A 26,327-nucleotide genomic window follows, 5' to 3' on the forward strand; every position below is an offset into this window, starting at 1 on the left:
TTGCAATATTTGAAGAAATAAAAGCTAAATTTAATTAGGAGAATAAATAGCTATGACTCAGGATATAAACAGCTATCAAATCTATTTACTAAAATATATGTTGTCTAATGTAAATTTTTTTTTTTTTTTTTTTTAAATCAGCAGTGCCAATAAAGCTTATCCTGATCTTGACACACACAGGTACATATTAAACCTGGCAGATACAGAAGTACTTCTGTAACACACAGTACTAAAAATCCAAATGAGATGTGTACCTTGAAAATGTGGGTACATGGGAAAATGTCGAGGTTCAGATGATGATGTGGCAACTTAAATAACCATTCTCTTAAAGGTGTGGAAGTGAAAAATTGATCTGCTAGTACCTAGGAAAAAACCCAGTCCTATGTAAGCAAAAGAATGTTAAGACTAGAATCTTGCAAGGAAATGTCGGATTAATTTTATGGAAGTTGTTTAATGGTTCCATAAGGATTGCAGTTACTTCTAAGGGTAAAAGGCGTTCTTTTTAGCTAGCAGTACCTGTGTTTATAGTCTAGAGTCTCCTCTGTTCTACTGTGTGAAGGTTAAGAACTGTGTTACTGTCCCATGAAATCTATCTTTGTCAAACGGGGAAGTATTTCAGCTGCCCAAACTCCTTCCCTATCCCTTTACTTTTGATTTCATCTTGCGTTTAATGATAAAATACTATTACCTCTCTTAAGACTTTCATACTTTGTCTTTAAATTATGATAACGCGACTTTCTTCTCTGTTACTCAGGCTTGTGACTTGTTAAGTTTACATCTTCTATTACTGCTTGTCAGTCCTTGGTCAGATTATTCAATGTTTTCCTCCGTTACCATTCTAAGAGATGACATTTTTATTTTTATACGTATCTTTCTGTTTTTCCATTTAGATTACTGAGTTCTTCGTTCCGTGGGCATACCTGATACTGTATTGACCATCCAGTCAAAAAAACCCCGAAACCCCAAAGAAAGAACCCCAAAACAAAACAACTCAACTCCCAAAACTTCTCCCCAGATGCACTACATGGCTTAGTTTGGTATCTCATTCTTTAACACATTTAACAGTACTGCCTTATCTGCTGATCAGCTGCTTTTTTACAGTGTCACTATCCGTGTTTTGCTAGTGATGGATATCAAGCTTATTTTATTTTTCTTGTGCACCCTTTTATTTTTGAATGTTCTGTAAATTAATTCATTGAAGTTTTCTTGTATTCTTTAAGTTCCTCAAGGTTTGCCTTGTCTGTGATGCCTCTGAGAAAAACTTCCTAATGATTACAAGACATGACGGGCAGCAGCAGCTCTCTCTCCCATCCTGCAATACCGTTACCCTATGTATTTCGTGTATGGTTTTTTATGCTTGTTCACCTTTCCATTGTTACCTGTCCCTTCTATCACATCTTAACTTCTAAGCACTTAAAGGACAGTCTGTTTTATCATGTTTCTTCCTTGAGAATTTGTGGATGATGATATAAATGCATAGTGATGTTTGTCCTCTTATATGGTAAACAAATAGAAAAGCATGTAGTGTACTTTGAATCCCTGCAGCAGGTGTGTAAAACTGAGAGAAATGTTATAAGAGGAGGTTACAAGAAAGCCTAAAGCAAGTCTCAATCAAAAGATTATTAATATTCAGACATGTTACATTTCTTCAGCTTCCAGAGCACCATTAACTTTACAGCTGCAAGCCCAGAAAGCTGCTATCTGTTGAAAATAAGTCCTTCTCCCATCTTATCCATGGAATATAGTTCTGGCTATTTATCTCTTGCTGTGATGACAAGCATGTTTTGGTGTTTAAGTAACAGGGAATAGATACCTGTATTTTTTTGTTAATGTGGTTTTATGTATATTTAGATACCCGTATCTATAGATACAGATAGATTTGACTCGGTGTAGAACTCAGCAGAAAGTTTGGTCTTTATTTACAAGACTGGGACTGTGATTTTTAAAATACAAGGGTGCTGTAATTCTTCATTGCAGGTTCATATTTTAGATTATATATGGATTTTCATTGATTTTTTTTTTTTTTTTTTGTTTAGGTTATTACTAAGCTCAAGATTTTAACACCGCTAGAAATCATAATGTCAAACACTGCTTGTGATGCAGGGAACACAACAAAATTGTTCAGTCTGATAACAGAACATTTCAAGGTAAGCTCTTAAATTTCGTTCCATATTTTAGAGTTCAGTCATATTTTAGAGTGCAGTCAGGTTTTGTGTGGTTTATAATGTTTGGGCCTAATTTTACCATGGTAAAGAATAATCTAAATGCAGTTCCAACACTACTCTAAATCTAATCTGAACAATTGCAGGGATAAGTATATTACTGATTAAAGCCACAAGTTTTGAATTTGTGATATTGAAATAATTTGAGCAATACTGAACCTAGGAAAGACTCAGAGGTTAAAAAATCAAGCAGTTTCCTCTGCTCCTTTTTTGTTCTCTCAACCTGATAAATAGATGGGGCTAATGTATCACAGAATAGGAGAAAGCACCGCAGGGTGAAAGAGCACCAGATAACTAGTGTATGTAATTTATTAGTTTCAAAGCCTCGGAAGTTTTTAAAAAACCCCGTATTGAATACTGGTTTAATTGCTCCCATGTCTGTACTACTGATGGCCTCTTCACGAGTCCTTTTCTACTTCCTGACCTCTCCTCTTTGTTTTGCGTACACCGCTTGCACATCCCACACATTCCATTACATTGATCCGCGTATCTTTATTGCCAGTTTACCATTGAGAGCTTGATAATGATCCCTCGGACTTAAGCCTTGGCAAGAAAAAAGTACTGTCTGAATGTCAGCATTGATGCTAGCATGAAAATAACTTTCTGTAAAGTCGTTAATTTTAACCAAATCTAAGTTCTTTGGCTCATTCTTGAGAGCAAGAGCAATATCCAAGAAAAAACCTACGTTAATTTGCCCAAACCAGTAGTATGAGCCTTTTTATATGAACTCCTTACCAAAGAGAAGGAAAGATGAGTGACAGAAGCGTGGCTTGCTTGTGCTAATAAGCTAGAATGAATACTTATACAGGTTGCAGAACCAAATGATAGATTTTCTTGGAAACACTTATCACTAGAAAAATGCCTGATGATAAAATCTCTGTAACTTTTAAAACTGTCTGCTTTTCCCCCCATCTTCACAGAATGTGACCTTTACAACTGTGCAAAGAAAATACTTCAACGAAACTAAGGGTTTGGAATACATAGAACAATTGTGTGCATCTGAATTCAGCACCATTTTCATGGAGGTTCAGTCAAAGTATGTTTAAATAAGGAAAAAGTACACGGTGTTCAGATAAGTTTTTAACAGCTTTTTGCATACTTAGCACACAAGTCTTGTGGCTTGGTGCAAAAGCTAGAAAATCAGAAGAGAGCTGTTCTTTTATTCTGCCCTCCAGTGTTTCTGGTGCATCTAGAAGCTTCAATAGAAAGCCCATTACAGCCTTTTTTGTTTCTTTTAGTTTTCATAGCTTTCCACTTTCTCCTCTTTGTTTTCCTTGTACCAACAATTTTAAGTAGTGGTCCTTGGTGACCTGGGTCTTCAAGTCATGTGCTGAAATATGTATGTTTGAAATACTTGGTATATAGTGTGGGGTGTCAAGTGTACAGACAATCAAACATGAATATTTTATTTACATGCATATATGTGCACTATTCATGGGTTAGTGCATACTTAAAACACACTGCCTTTTCAGTGCTATCAATCGCAGCAGCTGTCAAGCACAAGTGTGAATGTAATTTCTGTAGTGCACCGCTTGGTTTTGTGGTATTTCAATAGCACTATTCAACATTCATTAAAGATTGTTTCTTTCCAAGGTATTACTGTCTTGCAGCTGCTGCAGCTTTGCTAAAATATGTGGAGTTTATTCAAAATTCAGTTTATGCTCCTAAATCGCTCAAGGTGCGTTTCCAGGGGAGTGAGAAAACAGCCATGATAGATTCATCATCGGCACAAAATCTGGAATTAGTGATTAATAACAGAGATTCTCGGTAAGAATATTTAAGTTTACAAATTGCACTTTTATAAAGTTGTATTTCACCAAGTGTTCTTGATGTTTGTGTCAACGAGCTGACCATTATATTTATTTCTGTATGACAGAACTTATATACCATTTAGAGCTTAAAAAAAACACTTGGACAGAGAAATGCATTACAATTCAGCACAAAATTTCTAGCATAGGAATCCCACAAGTGAATTGCAGAAAGAGATGACACACAGTCATCTTTGAATAAAATATAGACATCAGTGTAAACTTACAAATGATGTTGATGCAAAATTTCACAGATTGTGAAATGAAAGAGGCAACATTTCCACAAGAAGTTGCTTATGTTGGATTAAAATGCCTGGGTTTTATTCATTTTACACAGGATAAACAGGCTTGAAACATTGTTTTGTTTTTCTTTAGTTCTAAGGACTAGTGGCAAACAAACAGCTGTGTGGTACTTGGTTGCATGGTTGTTCTCCATGGTTGTTCTCCACAATGAGAACAGTGCTTGGAACATTTCCTTCACCAGGAGTTACTTGCTTTCTAGGCAGAAGGAGCTGCAAGTGTTGCCTTCTCAAGACTCTTACACTTCTGGTTAGAACTGGCTGCCTGCCAAGTTCTGAGATCCACTTCTGTTTTAAGTCCACTCATCACCCTGATCTAAAAAGAAGAGCCTGGAGATTGCTCACTCTCCGAGTGTTACTTGTAAGAGCTTTCTGGTTGGAGGGATATCAGAATCATAAAATGACTTGGATATGAAGGGACCTTTAAAGATCCTCTAGTTCCGAGCTCCCTGCTCTGGGTAGGGACATCTTTGACTAGATCAGCCACCCTTACCCTTCTGCCACTGTTCTTCTATCTTTTTGTCTCGCTCAGCTCTTGCTCTGGTTTTCTCCCTGGTTTTCTCTTCTTGTGGGGATCACAGAGTACACAGTTAGATCTGTTCTTCAGAAGTGGGAGGTAACTATAGTTTCTTTCTATTCATCTGCCATGCTTTGCCCCCAGTTCCTTCTTGTTTGCTCCATTGCTTCATATGTAACTGCAGGAGCCAGCCTGTAGGATTGGCACCCTCAGAGCAATATTTCCCTGAAAGCTGCTCTAATTTGACAGATCGCTTTTGAGAGGAGGGAGGATGAACTGAGCAACAGTAAAGTGCATAAAGGTTTGCTGCCCTTTTTTTTTAGCATTATAGCTGCGCAATTTTTTCTGACCCAGTGGCAAGTTTGAATCAGACCAGACAGAGCTATTTCCATTACATAAATATTACCCCTAAAGCCTGGTTAGATATCTTTGCATCAGATATTAACAGGTAAATGTTAATAGTACAGGCACACACCAGAAACACCTAAATCAAGGTCTTGTGGCAGTATCTGGAGGGGCTTGTCTCTTTTCATTTCCTGTATAGGGAAATGAGCCTTGAGTTGCTTAAAGGTAAGCAGTGTGGATGCTATCCCAAATGTAGAGTTCCCATTAAGTGTTGCCATGAATTGCAGCTCATGGTAAGTAAATAATAAAACTGGCTTTGAATTTCACCCTTTTTTTAATTCTCTTGAGTATTGCTTTCTTCTTTTGGACCATGGTATTTCAGGAGTTTCTGTACTGTCTAGCTATCTTTATGCTGTTTGATATCAGATTTCTTCCTATTCAAGTTCTACTTTCGATCACAGTGTTTATGTGGCCTTCTTTCAAGCCAGTAGCATTAAAGGTTTCAGGTTTCTAAAACTGTTTAGGTATGTACTAGATGTAAATGTTATAGGCTGTTTATTTTAAACAGATAGAATCAGCCCTTAAGTGTGAGGCACTGGGATGCAACATGTAAAAGCCATGAACATGAGAATACTATTTACAAATCATAAGCATGTTATTTGGCTCCTGTAATGACTGTAAGTCAGTTCTTTAAAAAATAAATCCAAAACTTATTTCTCTCTTGGACTTGTAAGTATTTGAAATAATTTTCAGAAATGTATTTTAGTGAAAATGTTCGATTAGTGTTTGATCTCAGACTCTAATTTGCCTCCTTCTGTTGGGTTTGTTTGGTTTTAATTATCTCAACTGAGAGGAAAAATGTGAACTGCACCACTGCAGTAGGAATGGTATACTACCACAAAAAATGAAGAAAATACTGAGTACAAATGAATTTCTGTACTTAGGAAAATGATATAATGAGGGCTAATATTACATTAAATTGCATTAAATTGCCTGACTTCCTAAACTGCTGTAGTTCATATAATGCACATGGCACACAGGGAGGTGCTAAGCATCCTAAAAGCATGTCTCAAATTTGTAAGGTACTCTTACCTGAAAATGTCCTTGACATTTACCATCTTTGTGAGTGTATTCTTCACATCCATTTTGTTTTCAAAGGAATGGTCACACGCTTTTCGGTGTACTAAATTACACCAAAACTCCGGGTGGAAGTCGAAGACTTAGATCCAGTATCCTGGAGCCACTAGTAGATGCCGAAACAATTAACACAAGACTGGACTGTGTTCAGGAATTACTCCAGGATGAGGAGCTCTTTTTTGGTCTTCAAGCAGGTAGCAGGTTTTTTTTTAATTCATAGTATTATATTTCTTTTTAAACATTTATTTCTGATCAATGAAAGTATGCGGGGTGACTTAATATGTTTGAAAAGTTGGGGTTTTATGATTGTCAGGTGACATAGAGTGGACACTTAATTTTTGAAGTAGTCTTTATTTGATAGTGATGTTTTTCTCAAGTATTTTGCTAAGAAAAGTTAATTTCTCTGCTAAAGTGGATAGCAGTCAGTAGGCCAATAGCTTTTCAAAGAGTTTGACTTTTCACCTCTGTGGCTAGATACACACTATGTTGGAAGAATACAAGTATGTATACTGTATACATTAAAAACAAAGGTGTCACTTCTGTAATACTTGTTGTGTATGCATGTTCTTTTGTCATTGCTCCATAAAGCAGTGGTCCAGACAAATGTAAGATAAAGACAATACCAGAATATGAGTTAGTCCACCTGAAGTTGGATCATGTAATCCTAATCACAGAAGAAATATGATTCAATCTAACAAAAAGAATATTGCTGAATTGATATATGACCTCCTGTACAATAATCACTACATGCTTAGATATAGTAAATAATTGAGATGGCAGCTATTTTTAACCCATTTTTTAACCTGATAATTTCTGAAGATAGAATGAAAGAAAAACGTTAACATAAGTATTACGAAGTAAATATATGCATGTAAAAAAATCGATTTTATTGTAATTACAGTTCAATTTCTGTTCTGTACTTTTGTTTTACAGTTATCTCAAAATTCCTGGATACAGAACAACTACTTTCAGTTTTGGTACAAATTCCAAAGCAGGACACAGTATGTTTAGAAATACACTTCAGATGATCAGTTGTCTGGCTAAAATGTGCAATATATAAATGTGATATCTATAAATATGTATGATACGATAAGAAAAAGACTGTGCCTTAAAACCACATGGAATAATGCTATCGCAGATTGAGAGTAGATCTTATTTTACAGCAGTAGAGGATTCTCATAGAAGAATGTTAGAAAAATTTGCATTTGCTTCAATATCACATTCGTCTAAAGTTATGCAAATTGACTTCAAAACTGTTTACTTTTTCATCACTCCCCGCCTTTATTCTTCATACGTGTACATCCTGTTTGACAGTACTAGGATGAGAGAGAGGAATTTTCTTCACATCAGCCTAAGAGGAAAAAGCGTATAACAGAAATTTACTCTCTTATTTTTGGAGGTTGATACAGTTTTTGATAGCCTAAAGAAAATGAAGCATCTTTCTTACTAGAAAATAAATAATTTCTTAATTTTCATGTAATACAAATCAATAGAAATTAGTCTTTATTGCCTGAAAAATTGTTTTGAGAAAGGTTCTCAGGAGGCATTCTGGCTTTGCTCGGCTCTGCTTACAAAACAGATGAACTAAGTCAGTCGCGTAAGCATACAAAGCCACAAATGGAACTTACCTGTTAGTTTCCGAGGCACAGACGCTGTGTGAGCTAAGTGCAACTTTTTCATGCAGGGGTTAAGTGTATCCTCTGAACAACAATGAGCTGACAGAAAACAATATACTCACTCGCATAGCATAAGCAGTACCAAATGAGGCAGAAGTTTCCCCTGCTCTGACTGTTCTCAAAAGCAGAGAACCTTATGTCTCAAACACATAACAGAGAGATCTCTAGGTCATGGATAGTATTTGGAGGTCCTCTGTGCATCCTGTTCTCAACTTGACCTGTGCTTCTCTGTTAACCTTTGAATGCAAGGGATAAGTAATGTATTGGAGAAATGATTACTCTTGACTTTTCTCATGGTCCTGTTTTACAGATTGAAAGAGTACCCTGCTTTTACCTGTTACATTAAATTACATATCTTACAAGGCAGACCAAAATGAAATGCAGATAAAAGCAGTTATTCGTAAAAGTATAACTAGACAGTAAAGCTATAAATGCTTAGAATAACCTAGCTTAGTTGAAAGACAAGCAATGCTCTATCTGCTTGTGTTCAGGCTTCAGCAGGAAGGTATTTTATCCCTTACCCGCGTGACAGTGGCAGCCATGGTTTCGGTCTGTGTGAGTGCTATATGCCTCCTGTGGCATCCATTAGAGTGCGTTCAGGAACTCGGCCGACAGAGGCGGCTTCCATCACAGATCACCTTTGGGAAGATTACTGAATATACCTTCAGATTCAGGTTCCTTAGAACCCCTCTTTCCTCCTCAGTATTTTGAATGAATTTCCCCTTTGAAGCCTTTTAGGAGCTTGAGAAAGATTTAATCTTTCACCTTGAAAATCACAGTGTAACATTTTTAACCAGGGAGTAGTTGCGATTAATTAAAGCAAAGTTTCTCTTCCTTCAGTGTAACACGGTGTGTTTGTTAGGCTGGAGGTCAGCTCCTGTTCTTAACTAGTTTGTAAACAAATGTTGGTGAAGATGCCGTAAAGGACAGGCTTGCATTTTAGTCATTAATGAATCTGAAAGAAGTAATAACATTATATGGAAGAGTTACTGACTATGGCTGCATTTGTTCATTTTCTCCCTTTGAGCCTGAAGTGCAGCATGTGCAAAGATCCACTTTTAACACCAATTAAAGTTCCTGTAAGAACTATTTCTAGCAAGGTACACTCTGTGCATACCAGCTCTTCACGTCTGACCATATGTGTCCTTTTGATGTCCAATTTCATCATGGGACTTAGACCCCATATGTATTTGCAGATCATGATTCTTCCATTCATACATACAGCATTGTATAGTCTTGTCTTTTACAGAAAAACAACTTCATATAGAAGGTAAGATAAGGCAAGAGATGCCCTCTACTGCAAGAGTAAAGAGTTGTTATATACAAAGAAGAAAAGATTTCACACAGGGTCGTACTCCTATGTTCGTGTTGAAAACTGACATTAGATTTGCTTCGGAACCAAACAGTGTGCTTATCTGTGTTGGTTTCTTAAAATCCTCTCACACAGTGTATACGTAGTACATATGCTATGCATTACTTATGCTATGCTCTAATATCATCAGCAAAACTCTTTACTGTAAATGTTAACGGGCATAGAAAACAAGGTAGAATGAGTATGTGGACAAAACATGTTTAAGAGCAGTCATTACTGTAAGCAAAACTTTTAAACATTTATTGGAATTGTTTTTAATTACAAGGGTAGATGTTAAAGGATTTAAGTATATTAACCAAGGATAAGTCAACCAAATTGGGTTATGTTGTGTTTAACATCATTTCTGAAAAGGGCTATGCTGCTTAATTATTGTGAATAATGTATTAGATTTGAAAGAGTCTACGAGCTTATAGGGCTTACAGAGCTATGTAGGAGATTAGAGGTTTTCATGGCTTGGGCTAGTCAACCATGATCAGTGTAGACGTATGAAAATATTAGCTACTGATAGGCAAGCTATCACAATAGGCAATGTAAAATTTAGGTAAGCATTTTTTTGTGCAATTACACATCAAGTTATCAAAGTGAGCTTATGAACTATTGTAGCAATTTTTGTTAAAAGTACAAAGGTATTACAGTTAACAGTATGAGTTCTGCTGGGTCTTAAATACTTCTTCAAACAGGCAGACATACAAACACCTCCAGTATTTGTAAAATTTTTCAACAGGTTAAAACTGCTGAATCAAAAATAACTAATCTAATCTACCTGAAACATACTCTAGAACTTGTGGAGCCTCTAAAGGTAAGTTGTGTCATTTTTTTTATAAAGCACAGACTGTTTTGTCCTTATTTTTATACAGTGCAGTTTGTTAAATTTCATAGAATATCTCAAGCTGGAAGGGACCAATAAGTATCATCAAGTCCAAAAAAAAAAAAATAAAAATTTTCTTTATATCTGTCAGAACATGATCTTGCCAACACAGTCTGTTAATTCTTAAGCCAATTGAAAATATGCATTTGAGTCTGATACTCTTAAGAACCGGATTCCTGCCATTACCTGAATAATTGATTTTATAACAGGCATTTAACTGAAACACCTGTTCAGATTATCCAAACACTGATTAGTCTCAGCGAATCTAAGAACTTTGTCCTTTGAAAGGGCTACAGAAAACCCTAACTGTTCATGTCCATATTTTAATCTTCAACAGGCTGCTTTAAGAAGCTGTACCACACCGCTGCTAAAGGCTTACTACAATTCTCTTGAAGATACAAGGTATTTATCAGGGCTAGAAACTCTCATGTTAAGAAGGTGTGTAAGAATAAAGATGTTGCATCTTTGCTTATCTGTAGTTACAGGTATAGCTCAGTTCTTTTGCCTAAAAGTTGCTTTTAATTGTCAAAAAATCTGATTTTCAACTAACAAAAAATACAGGGAACAAAAGCAAACCAGAAAGTTAGTTGTGACACTTCAATTGCTGATGAACTGCACTCCTTTAGAAATAATTCTGAGAAGGCAGAAGTAGTGGTTTCCCAGTGTCTCCATAGCAATACAAAAATCAAGTGTTGCCTGTATCTTTGAGAAATAATTTCTATCTCCCAAACGTTTGAATGAATTCTTTGGTCAGACTTGGCTATAGTTGTACTTCATTGTGAGGCAAATGTAAACATGAAATTTAGTGTTTGGTTTTAACAGTACATAATTTGCTTCAGTAATTTGTAATGCTCTTATTTGTAATTTTGGGATATGATTGCAAATAAAAATAGTAAAGTATTATGTAGCTAATTAGCAATACAACTAATATTGCAGATTTGGAATTATGCTTGAAAAGATTACAACTGTCATTAATGACGACACAAGGTAGACAAAAGGATGTCTGAGTATGAGGACCCAGAAATGCTATGCTGTTAAGCCTAACATCAACGAATTTCTCGACATAGCTCGTAGAACATACACAGAAATTGTTGATGACATAGCAGGTATTTCTAAACCAGGTTTTATTTATTTGGGAGTTCAAAGTACGTTGCACCTGGCATATAGAAGCCATGTAATCCTATCTGTTGTAACCTTCTAATGTGTAAAAAGTATTTACTGTAAACTGATTGACATTGATAAGTAACTGAAGTACCTTTGAGATACATACTGAGATTCTCCTTTTGTAGGTAAAAACTCAGTTTTATTTTAATGAAGTCGAACAATTGTATTGTGGCTCCTATATTTAAAACTCTGTTGATCCTTATCCTCTGAAAGTACAAAAAAGTTAAAGTAACGTAACGGAATTATTCCACCTAAAACATTCTGCATAAAACACATCAATCTTTAGTTTAGCTTCTTGAATTAAAATATCTGACTTCTGTGTTCTTTATATTTTAAGCGGTCTTGATCTTTGGGCTACTTTTTAGCCAAGCTATTAAGAGTTGGAAAACATGAATGAAAGGAATTTTAGCATCGTGACTGTTACTGTGCTTTAGTAATCTTCCCGTTTATCATTAAGTCAAAATAGAAGAAAAAAACCCCTGTCCTGCTGGAATGGATCTCCATTTTTAGTATAAGATGTTGATTTCTAGCTAGAGGACCGTCTTCTTTGTTTACTATGTAATTGGAAACCTAAAAGAGCATCAGAAACTTTAGTATTTCTCGTATGTTCTGAGCTTCCCGTTCCTTTCTAGTCTTACATTCTACATAGTACACAGTGAAAAGTACCGAAGCTATTGTTTTTCATTTCCTAAACCTACCAAAATTTGGTAGCTGCTAGGAATCCAGCATGTGTGAACATCTTCTATGTGCCCATTTTCACTGTAGCCCACATGCTTGCAGAAGGGACTCTTCTCTCTTTTACTTGTTACTGGATTAAACTCTTAAGTGAGTAAGACCGAAATACTGATGTTGTCTGCCTGGGGTTCTGTAAGCCATTGATACAGTCCTCCACAACATCCTTGCTGCTAATGTGGAGAGAGATGGGTTTGGCAGATGGACTAAGGAATGAGAGGTAGATATGAGACGGATAAGGAATTGGCTGGATGGCCACATCCAGTAAGTGACAGTCAGTGGCTCAATGTCCAAGTGGAAAGCAGTAACAAGGGGTGTCCCTCCAGGGTCCATACTAAGACAAATACTATTTACCGTCTTCATCAGTGACATGGACAGTGGGATTGAGTGCACCCTCAGCAAGTTTGTGTACAATACCAAGCTGAGTGGTGCAGTTGATTGGTGGGAGGGAGCAGATGCCATCCACAGTGACCATGACAGGCTTGAGGGTGGACCTGTGAGAATCTCTTGAAGTCCAGCAAGGTCAAGTGCAAGGCCCTGCACCTAGGTCAGGACAGTCCCCCGTATCAATATGGGCTGGGGGAATGAATGGATTGCAGGGGAGGACGTTGGGATACTGGTGGACAAAAAACTGGACATGAGCTGGCAGTGTGTGCTCACAGCTCAGAAAGCAAATCGTGTCCTGGCCTTCGTAAAGAGGAAGCGTGACCAGCAGGTTGAGGAGAGAGATTCTCCCCCTCTCTTCTGCTTGGGCGAGACCCCACTGGAGTACTGTGTCCAGCTCTGGGTTTCCCAGCACAAGAACAACAGGGACCATCCAGAGGGACCTTGACACCCTTGTGAGGTGGGCCGATGCCAACCTTATGAAGTTTAACCAAGCCAAGTGCAAGGTCCTACACCTGGGTCGGGGCAACCCCAGGCACTGCTACAGGCTGGGCAGAGAAGAGATTCAGAGCAGCCCTGCAGAAAAGGACTTGGGGGTGTTGGTTGACGAGAAGCTTAACATGAGCCAGCAGTGTGCGCTGGCAGCCCAGAAAGCCAACCGCATCCTGGGCTGCATCAAAAGAAGCGTGACCAGCAGGTCAAAGGAGGTGATCCTGCCCCTCTACTCTGCTCTTGTGAGACCTCACTTGGAGTACTGCGTACAGTTCTGGTGTCCTCAACATAAAAAGGACATGGAGCTGTTGGAGCGAGTCCAGAGGAGGGCCACGAAGATGATAAGAGGGCTGGAGCACCTCCCATATGAAGACAGGCTGAGAAAGTTGGGGCTGTTCAGCCTGGAGAAGAGAAGGCTGCGTGGTGACCTCATAGCAGCCTTCCAGTATCTGAAGGGGGTCTACAAGGATGCTGGGGAGGGACTCTTCCTTAGGGACTGTAGTGGTAGGACACGGTCACCAAGAACAACAGGGACCTGTTGGAATGGGTCCAGTGTAGGCCACAAAACTGGTCAGGGGGCTGGAACACCTCTCCTGTGAAGAAAGGCTGAGAGACTAGGCATTACTCAGCCTGGAGAAGAGAGGGCTTCAGGGAGGCCTTCAATATGTAAATGGGGCTTTTCAGAAGGAGGGAGGGAGACTTTTTTTACCAGGGTCTGTGCTAAAAGGACAAGGGGCAATAGTTTTAAACTGAAAGAGGGTAGGTTTAAGTTGAACGTAAGGAAGAAATTTTTTATAATGAGGGCGATGAGATGCTGAAACAGGTTTCTTAGAGAAGTTGTGAATGCCCCTTCATTGGAAGTGTTCAGGGTGAGGTTGGATGGGGCTTAGAGCAACCTGATCTAGTGAAAGATGTCCCTGCCCATGGGAGGGGAGTTGGACTAAATTATCTTTAAAGGTGCCTGCCAACCCAAAGCATTCTGTGATTCTATATCCAGAATGTCCTAAGTTGCTAGTCTATATTTGGAGTGGTTGGAATAGGAGAGTGGGTAAGCTTAGAGCCGTGAGCGGCAGGGAAACACCACTAAGTAACTCCATCATTTCTTCTCAGAGGAGTACTACACCATTACCCTTTTTGCAGTATTCAGGATTCCCGTGATTTAACGCTACATGTTCTTCTATCATCTAACAGTTTCCCACGTACGGTATCTTCTCAGCTAGGAAGAAGATGGATTTAAGGGGGGGATTACAAATGTAAAGCACCACCCTCAGTCTGGGGGAAGAAGATTGCTTAGAATCATGAACCTGTTGAGAACTGAGAGTCCCTGAGTTCATCATACCTCCCTATTGATGAGGCAGTGCTAGGTGCTTGAGCAAACTTTCCTTGCCGTCGTTAGGCCCATGTGGGAGTTGGTCCAATGCATGACCTGCCTTTAAAAACCACATGAAGTTATCTGATTCTCTACTGTACTTTTTTCTCAATAGCTTTATGCAGCCACATTTGTTATATTAATATGTTACTTTAGTAACTCTCAGGAGACCTGCCTCTAAGGCCTTTTGTCATGTTGCTTACCTGACACATTCAGCACCTATAAATCTCATTACCAGTGTGTATCCTTGTACCAACACAAGCATGTATGTGTGTGTATGCACAAGTCTGTATGTAATTTGGGTCCAGTCTGTGTTTGTGGTATATAGGTATGATCGCACAACTTGCAGAAAAGTACAACCTGCCAATGAAAACAAGTTTCAGCTCTGCTCGTGGGTTTTTTATCCAGACGAATGTTGATTGTTCAACATTACCCAATGGCCAACTTCCTTCAGAATTTACAAAGGCATCTGTACTAGATATGTTTTTGCATAATATGTTCGTATACTTAATGTATAAAAAATGTATAATACATTAATAAAGGACACATACGGTGATTTAAGCGACAATTAAAATCATTTCAGTGAAGATATCTAGAAGTAAATGAAGGTGTAATGGGTATGTTTTTACAACTGCCCTATTTCTAATTAATATAGTGAGAAATGTGCAATCACATGCAATTATGTTGTGTATGAAGATAAAGTTATATATCTTGCTGATAACTACATTCTCCTACATGGATTTTTCGTAAAAATGTATACTGAAAAAATGAAACCAGGCATTGTTTCTCCTGCTCCATCCCCCTTCCCTCCCAGATTGTTCCCAGTTTGCTTTTTAGAAACTTATTTTTGGCTTCCGATAATATGGCCAGTTCTTACTGTTGGTTTGTATTCCATGTAGATCACTAAAATGAAAAACACATATAGCTTCACTTCGGCAGATTTAATGAAGATGAATGAAAGATGTCAGGAGTCCCTGAGAGAAATATATCACATGACCTATTTGTAAGACCGTTTAAAACTATTTAATATTTGTTAATTCCATGGGATTCGTCCGATTAACAGCTACTTACACACTTGCTTAAAGGTGGATTTCTGTTCAGTTATGGCCACTTGCAGAAATAATCCAAAGTGACATTTATGACATGTACTTCCTGAGACAAAAAAAAAAAAAATCAAAAGCCAGCCAAACCGCAAAGTGTATATTGTATTAAACGTGATTACAGACATATAGGCACTTCTTAATAAGGGTGGCCATGATATATATTCAGTTTTTATGGGTGAATTATCTATGCAAAATGACACGACGAATGCATTAGGTTTGTAATGCAGAATCCTTGCATTTACAGTAGAACTGTCTGTTTCTGTATTTTGCCCTTGCTGCTGTCATGTTGCTCTGCTGTCTGCTTCAGGAAACTCACTAAGCATAACATTGCATGTCAATTTTATGGAAATTCTTTCTAGAAACCGTATGGGGTTTTTATTAACATGAAGGCCTAAGGGAATTAGAGTCGCATTTGATGTGTTAATAAAATATACTTGTTTCCATAGCTGTATTTTTAGTTCATTCTCTTTGTGAAGGTTTCTTAAGAGCTGTTGGTATTGGAGCTATGTGTCTTCTGTCTGATAGCAGAATTTAATCTGACATGATGGTATAAGGTCTTAATTTGCTTCAAAGAAATGTATGCATTTGCTTGCATCTGGCAGAGATGATTGCATTTTATCAGTAACCACCTATCCTAATGTATGCAGTATGAACATTTTTAACTTGCTTTGTTTCTGTAAGTTGTATAAAGAGACAGTATGTACTGTGGAACAACTAAATCGGTGTCTTATTTCAGAATAGTGTGTAAGCTACTGAATGAGATCTATGAACACATTCATTGCCTATACAAGCTGTCTGACATTGTGTCCATGCTGGATATGCTGCTTTCATTTGCCCATGCCTGCACCCTTTCTGATTATGGTAAGTTTCTTCTTTGATTCTGTCATGGGCCAGATAAAGTCCCTTCTGTTGGAGAATATCCAGGCTGTTTTGTCTAGTTCTCCAATTGCTAGGTCCACGTAAGTTCTTTTTCTAGGTCTCGGTAGACTTCACGTGAGTGCCTCTGGCCTATCCTTGCCAGTTTTGTGCTGATGTTCTTTCCATTTATTGAAATTACATTCTGCCATTTAGATTCTGTAAGCCTTCACAGAAAACTGTTTTGGCACTTCTCGCTTGAAGTCTGCTCCATTTAAGCAGACCACCAAATTTGGCAGCGCTTCTTTGTTAGCCTGGGGTACTGCCATTGAGGTGGACAAAGAGGACATAGAGAACAGGTTCAGAGAAGAACTGTATTCTGACAGAAATGCATACAGATAGTCCCAGTATCAAGTGGATCTGTGTAGGCATAGTACACACCCAGATAATCAATGCAATAACATAGAACAGAAGTAGAAGGAATGCTAGTTCCTTGTTTCCTGTGCTTGTATAACTAGGTACATATGTCGTAGTAGCAGAGTTGATGACCCCTGTACTTGATGTGCTCACAGCAGTATAAAAATAAATTATGAAAAATACATTAGTCGTGAAACTGGCTTTCAGGTTTCCTGTTTTAATTACTTTTCAAGTTTTGCTCTTTATATTTTTCTTTATTCTTGGAGTCTAACCATACTTGCTACAGAACACAAACACAATGTTGATTTAGAAGCGAAGTGTTATGGGATTCTTTCTGTAGTAACAAGTCGTGAAGATTTGCATGACAGTCAGAATCTGTACCTGAAAGTGGCTGGTAATTCTTCCCAAGTGCTGCATGTTAGTCTTGCTCGCTACAGGAAAGTAAAAATCAGGGAATCGAGCCAGAGTTTGGCTTTTGCTCTGCAAGAATGACTTTGTTTCAGAACGCGCTAGTTGAAAAATATGAAGCTTTCCATACCAACTCTGCAGTGCTCTGTATCCTTTTTCTCCTTTAGTTCGTCCAGAATTTACAGATACTTTAGCCATCAAGCAGGGATGGCATCCCATTCTTGAAAAGATAGCTGTGGAAAAACCTGTGCCTAACCATACATACTCGACAGAGGGTAACAACTTTGTCATTATTACGGGACCAAATATGAGTGGAAAATCAACGTACCTAAAACAGATTGCTCTTTGTCAAATTATGGCACAGATTGGTGAGTGAAAATGTACCATGTTAGTAATCTTCTGTAGACAGTTGTTTTCTAATTAAAAATACTTATGAGGTTGAATGATTTGGCTTTGAGAGTAAGATTCTGTCTAAATAGTACCAGGTGTTTTTTAGTTTGCTTGCTCCTACCAGCTCTTTTGTTGCTGACGGAAGCCACTGCAAGGTTTTGGGTCTGCCATTGGCCCTGTTTGTGTATCTGGAAGCCTCCCCAGTCTGTCTTTAGGAGAGGTGCAGTTGTATGCTTTAGTTCTTTGGAGCCCCTTAACCCAGTCACGCACCTTATATTGGACTGATAGCGAGCGTCCTTGAAGCGTGCTCATCAAGCTATGTACGTCTTGGTAATCCAAAAGGAACGTGAGGAGTTCGTGAGTATAGGGATGAGCCTCAGCTAGACTCCTCATGTTTTTTGCCTTACAGATAAAGGTAACCACCTGTTCCACAGCAGGCTGGTAGCACAGAAGAAACACCTTAATAGGCTGACCCTGTCTCTACTAGAATGAAATTACTTGGCAGTGGTGAATAAAATTTGTCTGCCATGTGTTTGTGGGTGCAGTCCCCAACAACTGCAAGTTCTTCAGGAATTGCTCTCAAAAAACAGGAGTTTAATATGAATAATGGAGAGTGTAAAGTCTTTGTCAGGTTTCCTGTTCTTTTCTATTCAAGAAGACTAATGAGCCTTGAAGTTTCATAAAGGCACTATAATCTTGTTTTGGGGAAACTAAGATTCGTTGGGATTAATAACTCAATGGTTACAGAAATGTAGATTCATCCTAGTGTTACTCTCACTTTTTTTGTATCAGTCTAAAGGGCTGATACACAGCTTCAGGCATATGATTTCTTAAGGTTTTACAGATAAACTTCTTTAATTATGTTATCTGTATAATAATATTTTCTTACAAAGTAGTGGTAGAACATAATCTTATGAAACTTTATCAAATAAGATGCATTCTCTACAGTGCACAATGGGCAAGTGTAAAACTAACATGTTTCCCCACTGGCATATTCAGGCAGCTTGGCATGTCAGACCGATACTAGAAAACTCATATTTTACTTGTTTTGCAGGTTCTTATGTCCCAGCAGAGTATTGTTCTTTTCGAATAGCAGAGCAGATATTTACCAGAATAGGTGTATGGATGATGATATAGAAACAAACGCATCAACATTCATGAAGGAAATGAAAGAGGTATTGAACATGGCTAAGCCAGGGTCCAAGGCCCATTTTTACTGTTAGGTTAATAAGAATTGTACTAGTATATTTCTACTGAAAGAACGTACTTTGAAAAGTAGTCGGAAATTCAGCTTTCAACTCTTAGCTTAATGATAAACCACAGAAACCCAGGGCATATCTTAAATAACAAGTTATGCCGATACAAGTAAAAATCAGTGCTCTGTTGGAGAGTGGGTTCAACATTTTGTTATTTCTTGGACCTTAAATGAGCCTAAGCTCCCTCAGTTCCCTTTCCCAAACTGATACACTTTTGAGGGAAAGTGGAGGAATTCAATGGAAAAGAGGAGGAATGCTGTAAGAGGAGTCTTGGAGTCTTTGCTTGGCTATAATTGGCAGCTGTTGGAAAGCTGTGAAAAGGTAAAATTTATGGCTGTGACACGATTTTTAAGAATTTCTGTATGAAGTTTCATCCGAATAAGGCAGAGTATTCCTCAAGTATCCCTCTGAGCAGGCCTGTTCCTGATGGGGGTTCTTAAAAAATGCATTTGTAGGGATGGTAACACATGAAATATTTTCCTAGATAACATACATCATACAAAACGCTAATGACAAATCACTCGTCATAATTGATGAACTTGGCAGAGGTACCAGCGCTGAAGAAGGAATTGGCATTTGTTACGCTGCCTGTGAATATCTGCTGAATTTAAAGGTAATTCTGTTTTGGAAAAAAAAACCCCAACCAAAAACCCGCTTTTAATTATTTTATCATAAATACAAGTTTGCGTTTCTGTCTGGGAAGAGAACAGCCCAGCCTCTTTAGTTTTGCTTCGTACAGCTTTGTACGCTCAAGTGTTACAGCTTTGTACGCTCAAGTGTTGAAGCTCTTTACTCGGCTGTTACCTTTCCGAAGTACAGTGGTAGTTCCACACAGCGGTCACATGGGCTGGAGGCTTGTTTAGGAAACAGGAAGATGGTTTTAGATGGGTTGAAAGTTTCACCTCTGTTACTAGTTATGCGATCATCTAATTTTTCTGATTTATTGTAATTTATTCCAGGATCATTTCCAAAACAAATTTTCTTTCTTGTTTCCTGATTTAGGCATTTACATTATTTGCTACACATTTCCTGGAACTGTGTCATATAGATGCCTTATATCCCAATGTGGAAAACTACCATTTTGAAGTGCAACATGTGAGAAGCAGTGCTGGAAATAAGGAGAAAGTTGCTTACACTTACGCACTCTCTAAAGGCTATACGGAGGAAAAGAACTATGGTAATGGATTCCACTCTGACTTTAACTTAGTAAACCTTATATAGGACATTATTTCAGTTAGTAGGCATCTAACAAGATTTTTCTGCTGACAGATTTCTCCTGCGTTCATATCTCTCTCAGAGTTACAACTGCAGGTCTGTAATTAGTTCCTAATACTTGTGTGTTTTAACTGTGCAGAGAGTTTGGGGTAGTATGAAGAACTCGGATGAATTTTTCCCTGCCTGTGGTAGGGGGTTGGAACTAGATGATCTTTAACATCTCTTCCAACCCAAACCGTTCTGTGGTTCTATGAAAAAAACCCCATTTTAATAATGTGAGTAGCTACTTGATTCACCTTGGAATGAGATGAGCCAAACTCAGCACACAGTACTCGAGTCGATGATGGAAGTGGGTGAAAGTTCTGGAGAGACTTACAGCTGTGAATGCTAAGGTTTATGTAAAACTCTCTTACGTGTCTGCCATAAGTAATGATATATCGGTTAAACAGCAGCTTGGCCCTTTTCAATTAGCAAAAAGGCATCGGATTTCTTTGAAAAATGGCAGGAATTTTACAGTGTATCAGCCTAAGGCTGTTTTGAGAGGTTCCACTGAAGAGTCAGTGTTCTCAGGAAAGTGCATTTACTTCTCTTTTAACTTCAGAATAAATCATGCTGAAGACTGTACAGATTGACCGATTACGAGTCAATAAAGAAATGAGTGAGTGACAGTAAGGCATAGCTACGTTTTTAAGGAGTTACAGAGATGCATGCCTTTCCGAATACTAGATTCTGAAGTTTGATTTAGGTGACATTTAATCAATAGGAAATGAGCTACACGACTTTTGCAAACTAACGGCGACTGAGGACTAGGAATTATTCCGGTCAGGCTTCAATTAACTGGCCTTAAAATGTTTCTTTATCAGAATTTCAGAATAAGTTTCCTTACCTTTGGCTGCTCAAGCTCGATTTCAGATGCTATGACACTCCTTTCTTGAGCAAAGTTACATTTGAAGAAAGAGGGTGGGGGCTCTTCTTGACCCTTTTTCATTTTTAACCCTACAATCAGAAAGCACCTGAGGGAAGCACAGCTTCCTCAGAGCAGCCAGGGCCACAGGCAGAGGGGCAAAAACTGTGTTAGGGCAGGAAAAAACATGTACATCTCTTCCTTACCCTGAGTATGCAGGAGTTTGGCTGCTGGCAAGAGAGTAGCGTAACATCCGTATCCACTGGATATCTGGGTGTAACGGAGAGTGCATTTAGCACAACCACGGCATCTGCTGGCCTGCCCAATTAAAAGAAATAGAGAAGCTGCTAGCACCAGCGTGCCATTTCCCAGCTTTAACCCCTCCTGCACCTCATCCTGCACGGTTACAGCGTTACCAGCAGTAACTTCATGTGGAAGCATATCTCAGAGGTAACACAGGAGACATTTCATTTGTAACTCTTAAAACCATACTGCTTATTTAAAAAAAAAAAAGAAAAAGAGACACTAAGAGAAAATGTATATAAAAATTATTTTAATAAAACTTAAAATTTCTCCCTTTAGAAAATAGGCCAAGTTAATTCTGACAGACATAGTGTGGAAGGTAGGGAAAAATGACATCCAAACCCCTGATTTGTGTTTTTATATGTTTAGGATTAAAAGCTGCAGAAGTTTCCTCCCTACCATCATCTGTAATTGTGGATGCAAAGGAAATCACAAATCACATTGCAAACCAAATTTTGGTACGTAGTAGAAAATTGTAATAGTGTAATTCACAGTTTTTCTAAAAGTCAAATAGATTTTCAGTTCCTGAAAGGATATGGGAGAAGCACTGCCTCTGGTTTTAGCAAAGTAGATTTCAGTAAAATCTGTATTTCTGAGCCAGCTATAAAATACTCTACTGAAGGTTGCTGTTAGGTGACAACACAAAGCAGTCCTTAGGGTGAAGGAGTTTAGGGTGGAATGTTGGTGTACAAATCAAGAATCGGGAGGTCAGAAGGAGGCTGGAAAATAGCTACTATTAGTATTGTAATAACAGAAGGGAATTGATTTCCTGTTTTACTGCATGGGTGTGTTTTTGAGAACAGCACAGGCAGAAGAGCACTCCTGAGATGATGAGACAGAGAGCTGTGTACCATCTAGCAATGAGATTGGTTCAGACTGCCAGAAATTCTCGATTGGATCCGGACAGTTTGCGGATATATTTGAAAGGCTTGAAGAAGAAGTATGAAGCCAGTTGTCCTGCACCCGAACAGAACGATGAGCAACAGTAACGTATTGCACAAGCTGTAGCTCTAATTTTTATGACTGCGAGATGATTCTGGTTTTCCCCATAGTATTAGAAAACACTGTTTTCCACATGTTTTTAGTTTCTTAATTCTTAGTCTGAATTATATTCACTACTGAAAGACCATATCCGTCACGGGGTTTTTCCACAAAACACATCTGAAATAAAAGCATTTACTTGATATGAGGAACACAGTTCTTTCTGATAACGGACTATATCCCTTTCATTTTTTTATGGAGACAAAGAAGTTATATGACATTTAATATTTTCTTCTGGTGTATCTGCTGTTATGGTTCTTACATCTGATAGTAAAGATCTTGCCTAACGAAAAGCAGTCTTTGAAACAGATGGTCCACTTGTCTTGCACAAGCACTCTCTCCTTGCACTGTTGAACGTGCATCCGTAAATCCTGTTGCTGCCTATTCCAGGAGGGTTCCAGCTCTCTCAGTCATTACTCTTAACCCAACATCAAGTCCAGGCGCGCTTCCTCTCCAGAACTGGGCAGTCACAGCTTTTTGTAACAGCACAGTAACAGCAAATTACTGTGGTATTGACACGGTTGATCAGGTTTTGTTTAGAAAGCGAGTAACAGGAAATCAATAGAAAGTTGAATATCCTTCCTCCTTGGGGTTTTGGGTTCTTTTTAGTACAACTTCATTGAGCGGCTGCAGCCACGTATTCCAGCGTGAATGAACGTGTCTTTCTTCACTTCCTTCTAACCAACTTTGGCCAAGAGTTCTTACGTTTCATTTAAGTGCATGTGCATATACATAATTTCTTATGCATTTATCTATTAAACTGGTAATATAAAACAGTGCAGTATGTAATTTGTAACAACAAATATATCATATATATTTATGATATACATTTCCTTTTAATGTATCTATCTTTGTAAACATAGCAGTGCAACAGAATAACGTTGGTAGTCGGCGCCCTGTGTTTTTTTACCGAAGAGGGTTTTGGATTGATCGAAGCTATTAACCGCAGTTCACCTCTCTTCAGGCCTTTGCTGGCAAGTCTCTCACTCATTACCTCCATCCGTAAATACCATATTTGTTGTCTAGCCCGGTGAGGACCATGGCAGAAAGAAGTATTTTGTGTTCAGGTTTCTTAACACGAGGAACCAGATGGGAAGTGACACGTATTTCAGACATTGACTGGGCAGGGTGCACATCTCCCTGTTGGGGTCAGCCAGCGCAGCACCAGGAAGAACGGTTCTGGGGTGCGTGCCTGGAAGCCTGGCGTAGTTTGACCCCATCAGAACTGTTCCCCTCTTCTGCGCACCTTATTGCAGAGCCTTAGGCTTGCTTCCAGCCCGTCAGGACTCTGCATTTACATACTCTGCGCACTGCTCTCTCGAAACATATTTTAAGTAAGGAGTTTGGTTTTGGTGTATTTTCTTACTGTCATCTGTATGCCACGGAGCAGGACCAGAACACAAAAAGATGGAATAGATACTTTCAGACTTATTTTTACATTACCTGTAAACAGGCCTCCAGTAGGCAAATGGGCTTGAATTTGAGGGTCTTGGTAGCACTGTCCATAACTCCATGGAGGGGGGGGGGGAGAAAAGTACCTTCAGGGGCTGTAACTGCAGATGTCTCATGGTGCTCGATAGGTCCCCCCTGGCCCATGGGGGCCGGGACCATGGTGCCGCGGGGCACCCATCCCAGCACGGGAATGGAGAGTGAACGTCGCAGAGCAGAGCCTGAGCAAGAGCCATGGCACCATCCTCTGCAGCCTGCGGGACAGGGGCTGCGGGTGCTGTCCCCCTCGTCTTAGGGGTGCGTGTACTTGTGTAAATGGCAGTTACTAAAGTGAAAAGCTGCTGCTCGGGACAGCTTTCCTCATTTTCTTGCAGGTGTTTTATGGAGGGGGTGAAATAAGAAGGGGGATGTGGGGGAATCTGGGGGTGGATGGTGTTATTTGGGACACCCCGGTGTCACTGGGCGGGGGGGCGATGATTTGGCAGAGGAGCAGGTGAGGATGGGTTGGATCCCCTGACAAAAGGGGGTAACAACTTGCTTCGGGTCCGATTCCTCCAACCAGGGACCTTCTGTGACAGGCTGTGCTTGTGGAGTCCAAGAGTACTACCGCTCCTCCGATTCTGGGTCTGCACGGGCGGTGGGGGATACCCACACCAAGTTTTGGAGAGAAAACCATCCCGTTTGGGATCTGGGTGGTGGTGGCGGTGGTTAAAGCGTTTTATCTCAAGCCACCAGTTTTGCCGCTCTTACCTTCTGGTTCTCTTCCCCACCCACCGGCGGGGGGTGCCGAGCTCCGCTGCCGTGCGCAGCACAGGCGGAACCCCCGGCGCTCCCCGGTCGTCCGCTGATCAGCGTCTTGTCCGTGGACGCACCTCTCGGCTTTCCCCTCTTGTGGAGCGTGGGAGGAACAGCCCCAGCCTTGTCCCGCCGTTAGCAGCAAAGGCGTGGAATGGTTTTTGGTACGGAGGCGCCGGGGACAGAGAAGAGTCAGCCCTGTCCCCAGTCAGCAGTTGGTGTCCCCGGAGGATGTAAACCGGGCGGGTGACCGGCCGTTGCTCAGCCCGTTGCCTCCGCGGTACTGAAAGTGAGCAGGTGCTGCCATCATGTGGGCAAAACTCGGTACTGCAGGTGGCGGAGATGGGAGGGGCGAGGAGTGGTGCCGGGCGGCGCTCGCTGCTGCCATCATGTGGGCAAAACTTGGTACTGCAGATGGTGCAGAAGGGAGGGGCGAGGAGTGGTGCCGGGCGACGCTCGCTGCTGCCATCATGTGGGAAAAACTCGGTACTGCAGATGGTGGAGATGGAAGGGGCGAGGAGTGGCGCCGGGCGACGCTCGCTGCTGCCATCATGTGGGCAAAACTCGGTACTGCAGATAGTGGAGATGGGAGGGGCGAGGAGTGGTGCCGGGCGACGCTCGCTGCTGCCATCATGGGGGTTTGCAGTGGTCTTATGGGGGTTTTAGTGGGTATGGGGCGGGTTAATACGGGCGTTTTGTGCTGTTTTGGGGTTGTGACACCCCAAATGGAATAAACCCCATCACTGCAGCCACCTCCTGGTGTTATTTATTTGAGGGGGAGGGTCTGGGGGGGTTCCGAAACTCTTGGGAACCGTTTGGGGGGATTTGGGAGGGCTGTGTTGGGGTGGGGGGGGGGGGTGTCCGGAATTTGCCCCCCGCCGGACTCGAACCCGGATCCCACCGAGTGTTAAGTGAATAGAACGGTGCTAAGGGGGGGAGCGGCGGAGGGGGTGTATAGGCTGTCATGCTCGCCATTGGCGGAGACACCTGTCAATCACTCGTGGCCCGGCCCCTCCGCCGCTCTGATTGGCAGGAGCCTCCGCAGCTGCCATTGGCCGAGGAGCCTGTCAATCACTGGGAGCCCGGCCCCCCCGTCGCTCTGAATGGCAGGAGCTTCCAACGGCCTTCATTGGCAGAGACGCCTGTCAATCACGCTTGGCCCTGCCCCCTCGCCACTCTGATTGGCGGGAGCATCCCGCCGCTGCCATTGGCGGAGACGCCTGTCAATCATGCTTGGCCCGGCCCCCTCTCTACTCTGATTGGCGGGAGCCCCTGCTGCTGCCATTGGTGGACACTCCTGTCAATCAGTCGTGACCCGGCCCCCCACCGCTCTGATTGGCTAACCGCCACATGCGCAGCCCTCTCTGTACCACGTGCAGTACCGATTTTTGGCCACATGGTGGCAGCACCGATCTGCTGCCGGCGCCTCATCGCCGCTCTCCCACGTGCCGTGCCGCGATTTGGACGTAGGAGAGCACGGAAAAGCGGCGGCCAGGTTTAGAGTTTGGTGTTTCGAGCGGTGTGCTGGGGGCTTCCGGGGGTCTGGGGGGATCTAGAGTGGACTGATGGGGGCTTTTAGGGATCTGGGGGGGTTTGGAGTGATCTTATGGGAGGTTTAGGGGGTCTGGGGTGGGCTTTTGGGGGCGTCTGGAGGGTTTAGAGCTGTCTGAGGGGGGCTTTAGTGGGTCTGGGGGAGGATTTTGGGGGTGTGGTGGGATTTCGAGTGGTCTGATGTGGGCTTTCCGAGATCTGGGCGATGATTTTGGCGGTCTGGGGGGGGTTTCGAGTGGTCTGATGTGGGCTATC

General features: G+C 40.7%; 2 protein-coding genes across 5 annotated transcripts in view; both read left to right on the plus strand.

Moving 5' to 3' along the window:
- Positions 1 to 16,207, plus strand: part of RABGGTB (Rab geranylgeranyltransferase subunit beta) — a 37,702-nt gene extending 21,495 nt beyond the window's left edge. The window contains exons 11-15 of one of the 4 annotated variants that reach the window (XR_004389946.1): positions 6,350 to 6,522; positions 7,262 to 7,329; positions 10,101 to 10,175; positions 10,582 to 10,646; positions 15,285 to 16,207. The gene's annotated coding sequence lies outside the window, so the exon portion shown is untranslated. Of the gene's footprint in view, positions 1 to 141; positions 181 to 890; positions 1,005 to 2,036; positions 3,270 to 6,349; positions 6,523 to 7,261; positions 7,330 to 10,100; positions 10,176 to 10,581; positions 10,647 to 15,284 lie in introns of those variants that run through there. The other 3 variants (XR_004389948.1, XR_004389947.1, XR_004389949.1) reach the window with 3 other exon arrangements.
- Positions 1 to 23,618, plus strand: part of MSH4 (mutS homolog 4) — a 29,991-nt gene extending 6,373 nt beyond the window's left edge. Inside the window, 18 exon segments of the mRNA XM_030495784.2 lie at positions 2,037 to 2,147; positions 3,143 to 3,258; positions 3,816 to 3,989; positions 6,350 to 6,522; positions 7,262 to 7,329; positions 10,101 to 10,175; positions 10,582 to 10,646; positions 11,181 to 11,350; positions 14,714 to 14,850; positions 15,285 to 15,388; positions 16,225 to 16,349; positions 17,336 to 17,536; positions 18,613 to 18,680; positions 18,683 to 18,733; positions 19,299 to 19,427; positions 19,817 to 19,991; positions 21,606 to 21,694; positions 22,040 to 23,618. Of these exon segments, the coding sequence (XP_030351644.2) occupies positions 2,037 to 2,147; positions 3,143 to 3,258; positions 3,816 to 3,989; positions 6,350 to 6,522; positions 7,262 to 7,329; positions 10,101 to 10,175; positions 10,582 to 10,646; positions 11,181 to 11,350; positions 14,714 to 14,850; positions 15,285 to 15,388; positions 16,225 to 16,349; positions 17,336 to 17,536; positions 18,613 to 18,680; positions 18,683 to 18,733; positions 19,299 to 19,427; positions 19,817 to 19,991; positions 21,606 to 21,694; positions 22,040 to 22,225 (2,217 nt within the window). The 3' untranslated portion in view covers positions 22,226 to 23,618.
- The last annotated feature ends 2,709 nt before the right edge of the window (positions 23,619 to 26,327 follow it).

The sequence above is a fragment of the Strigops habroptila genome, chromosome 8, assembly GCF_004027225.2.
Source record: "Strigops habroptila isolate Jane chromosome 8, bStrHab1.2.pri, whole genome shotgun sequence".
Lineage (NCBI taxonomy): Eukaryota > Metazoa > Chordata > Aves > Psittaciformes > Psittacidae > Strigops > Strigops habroptila.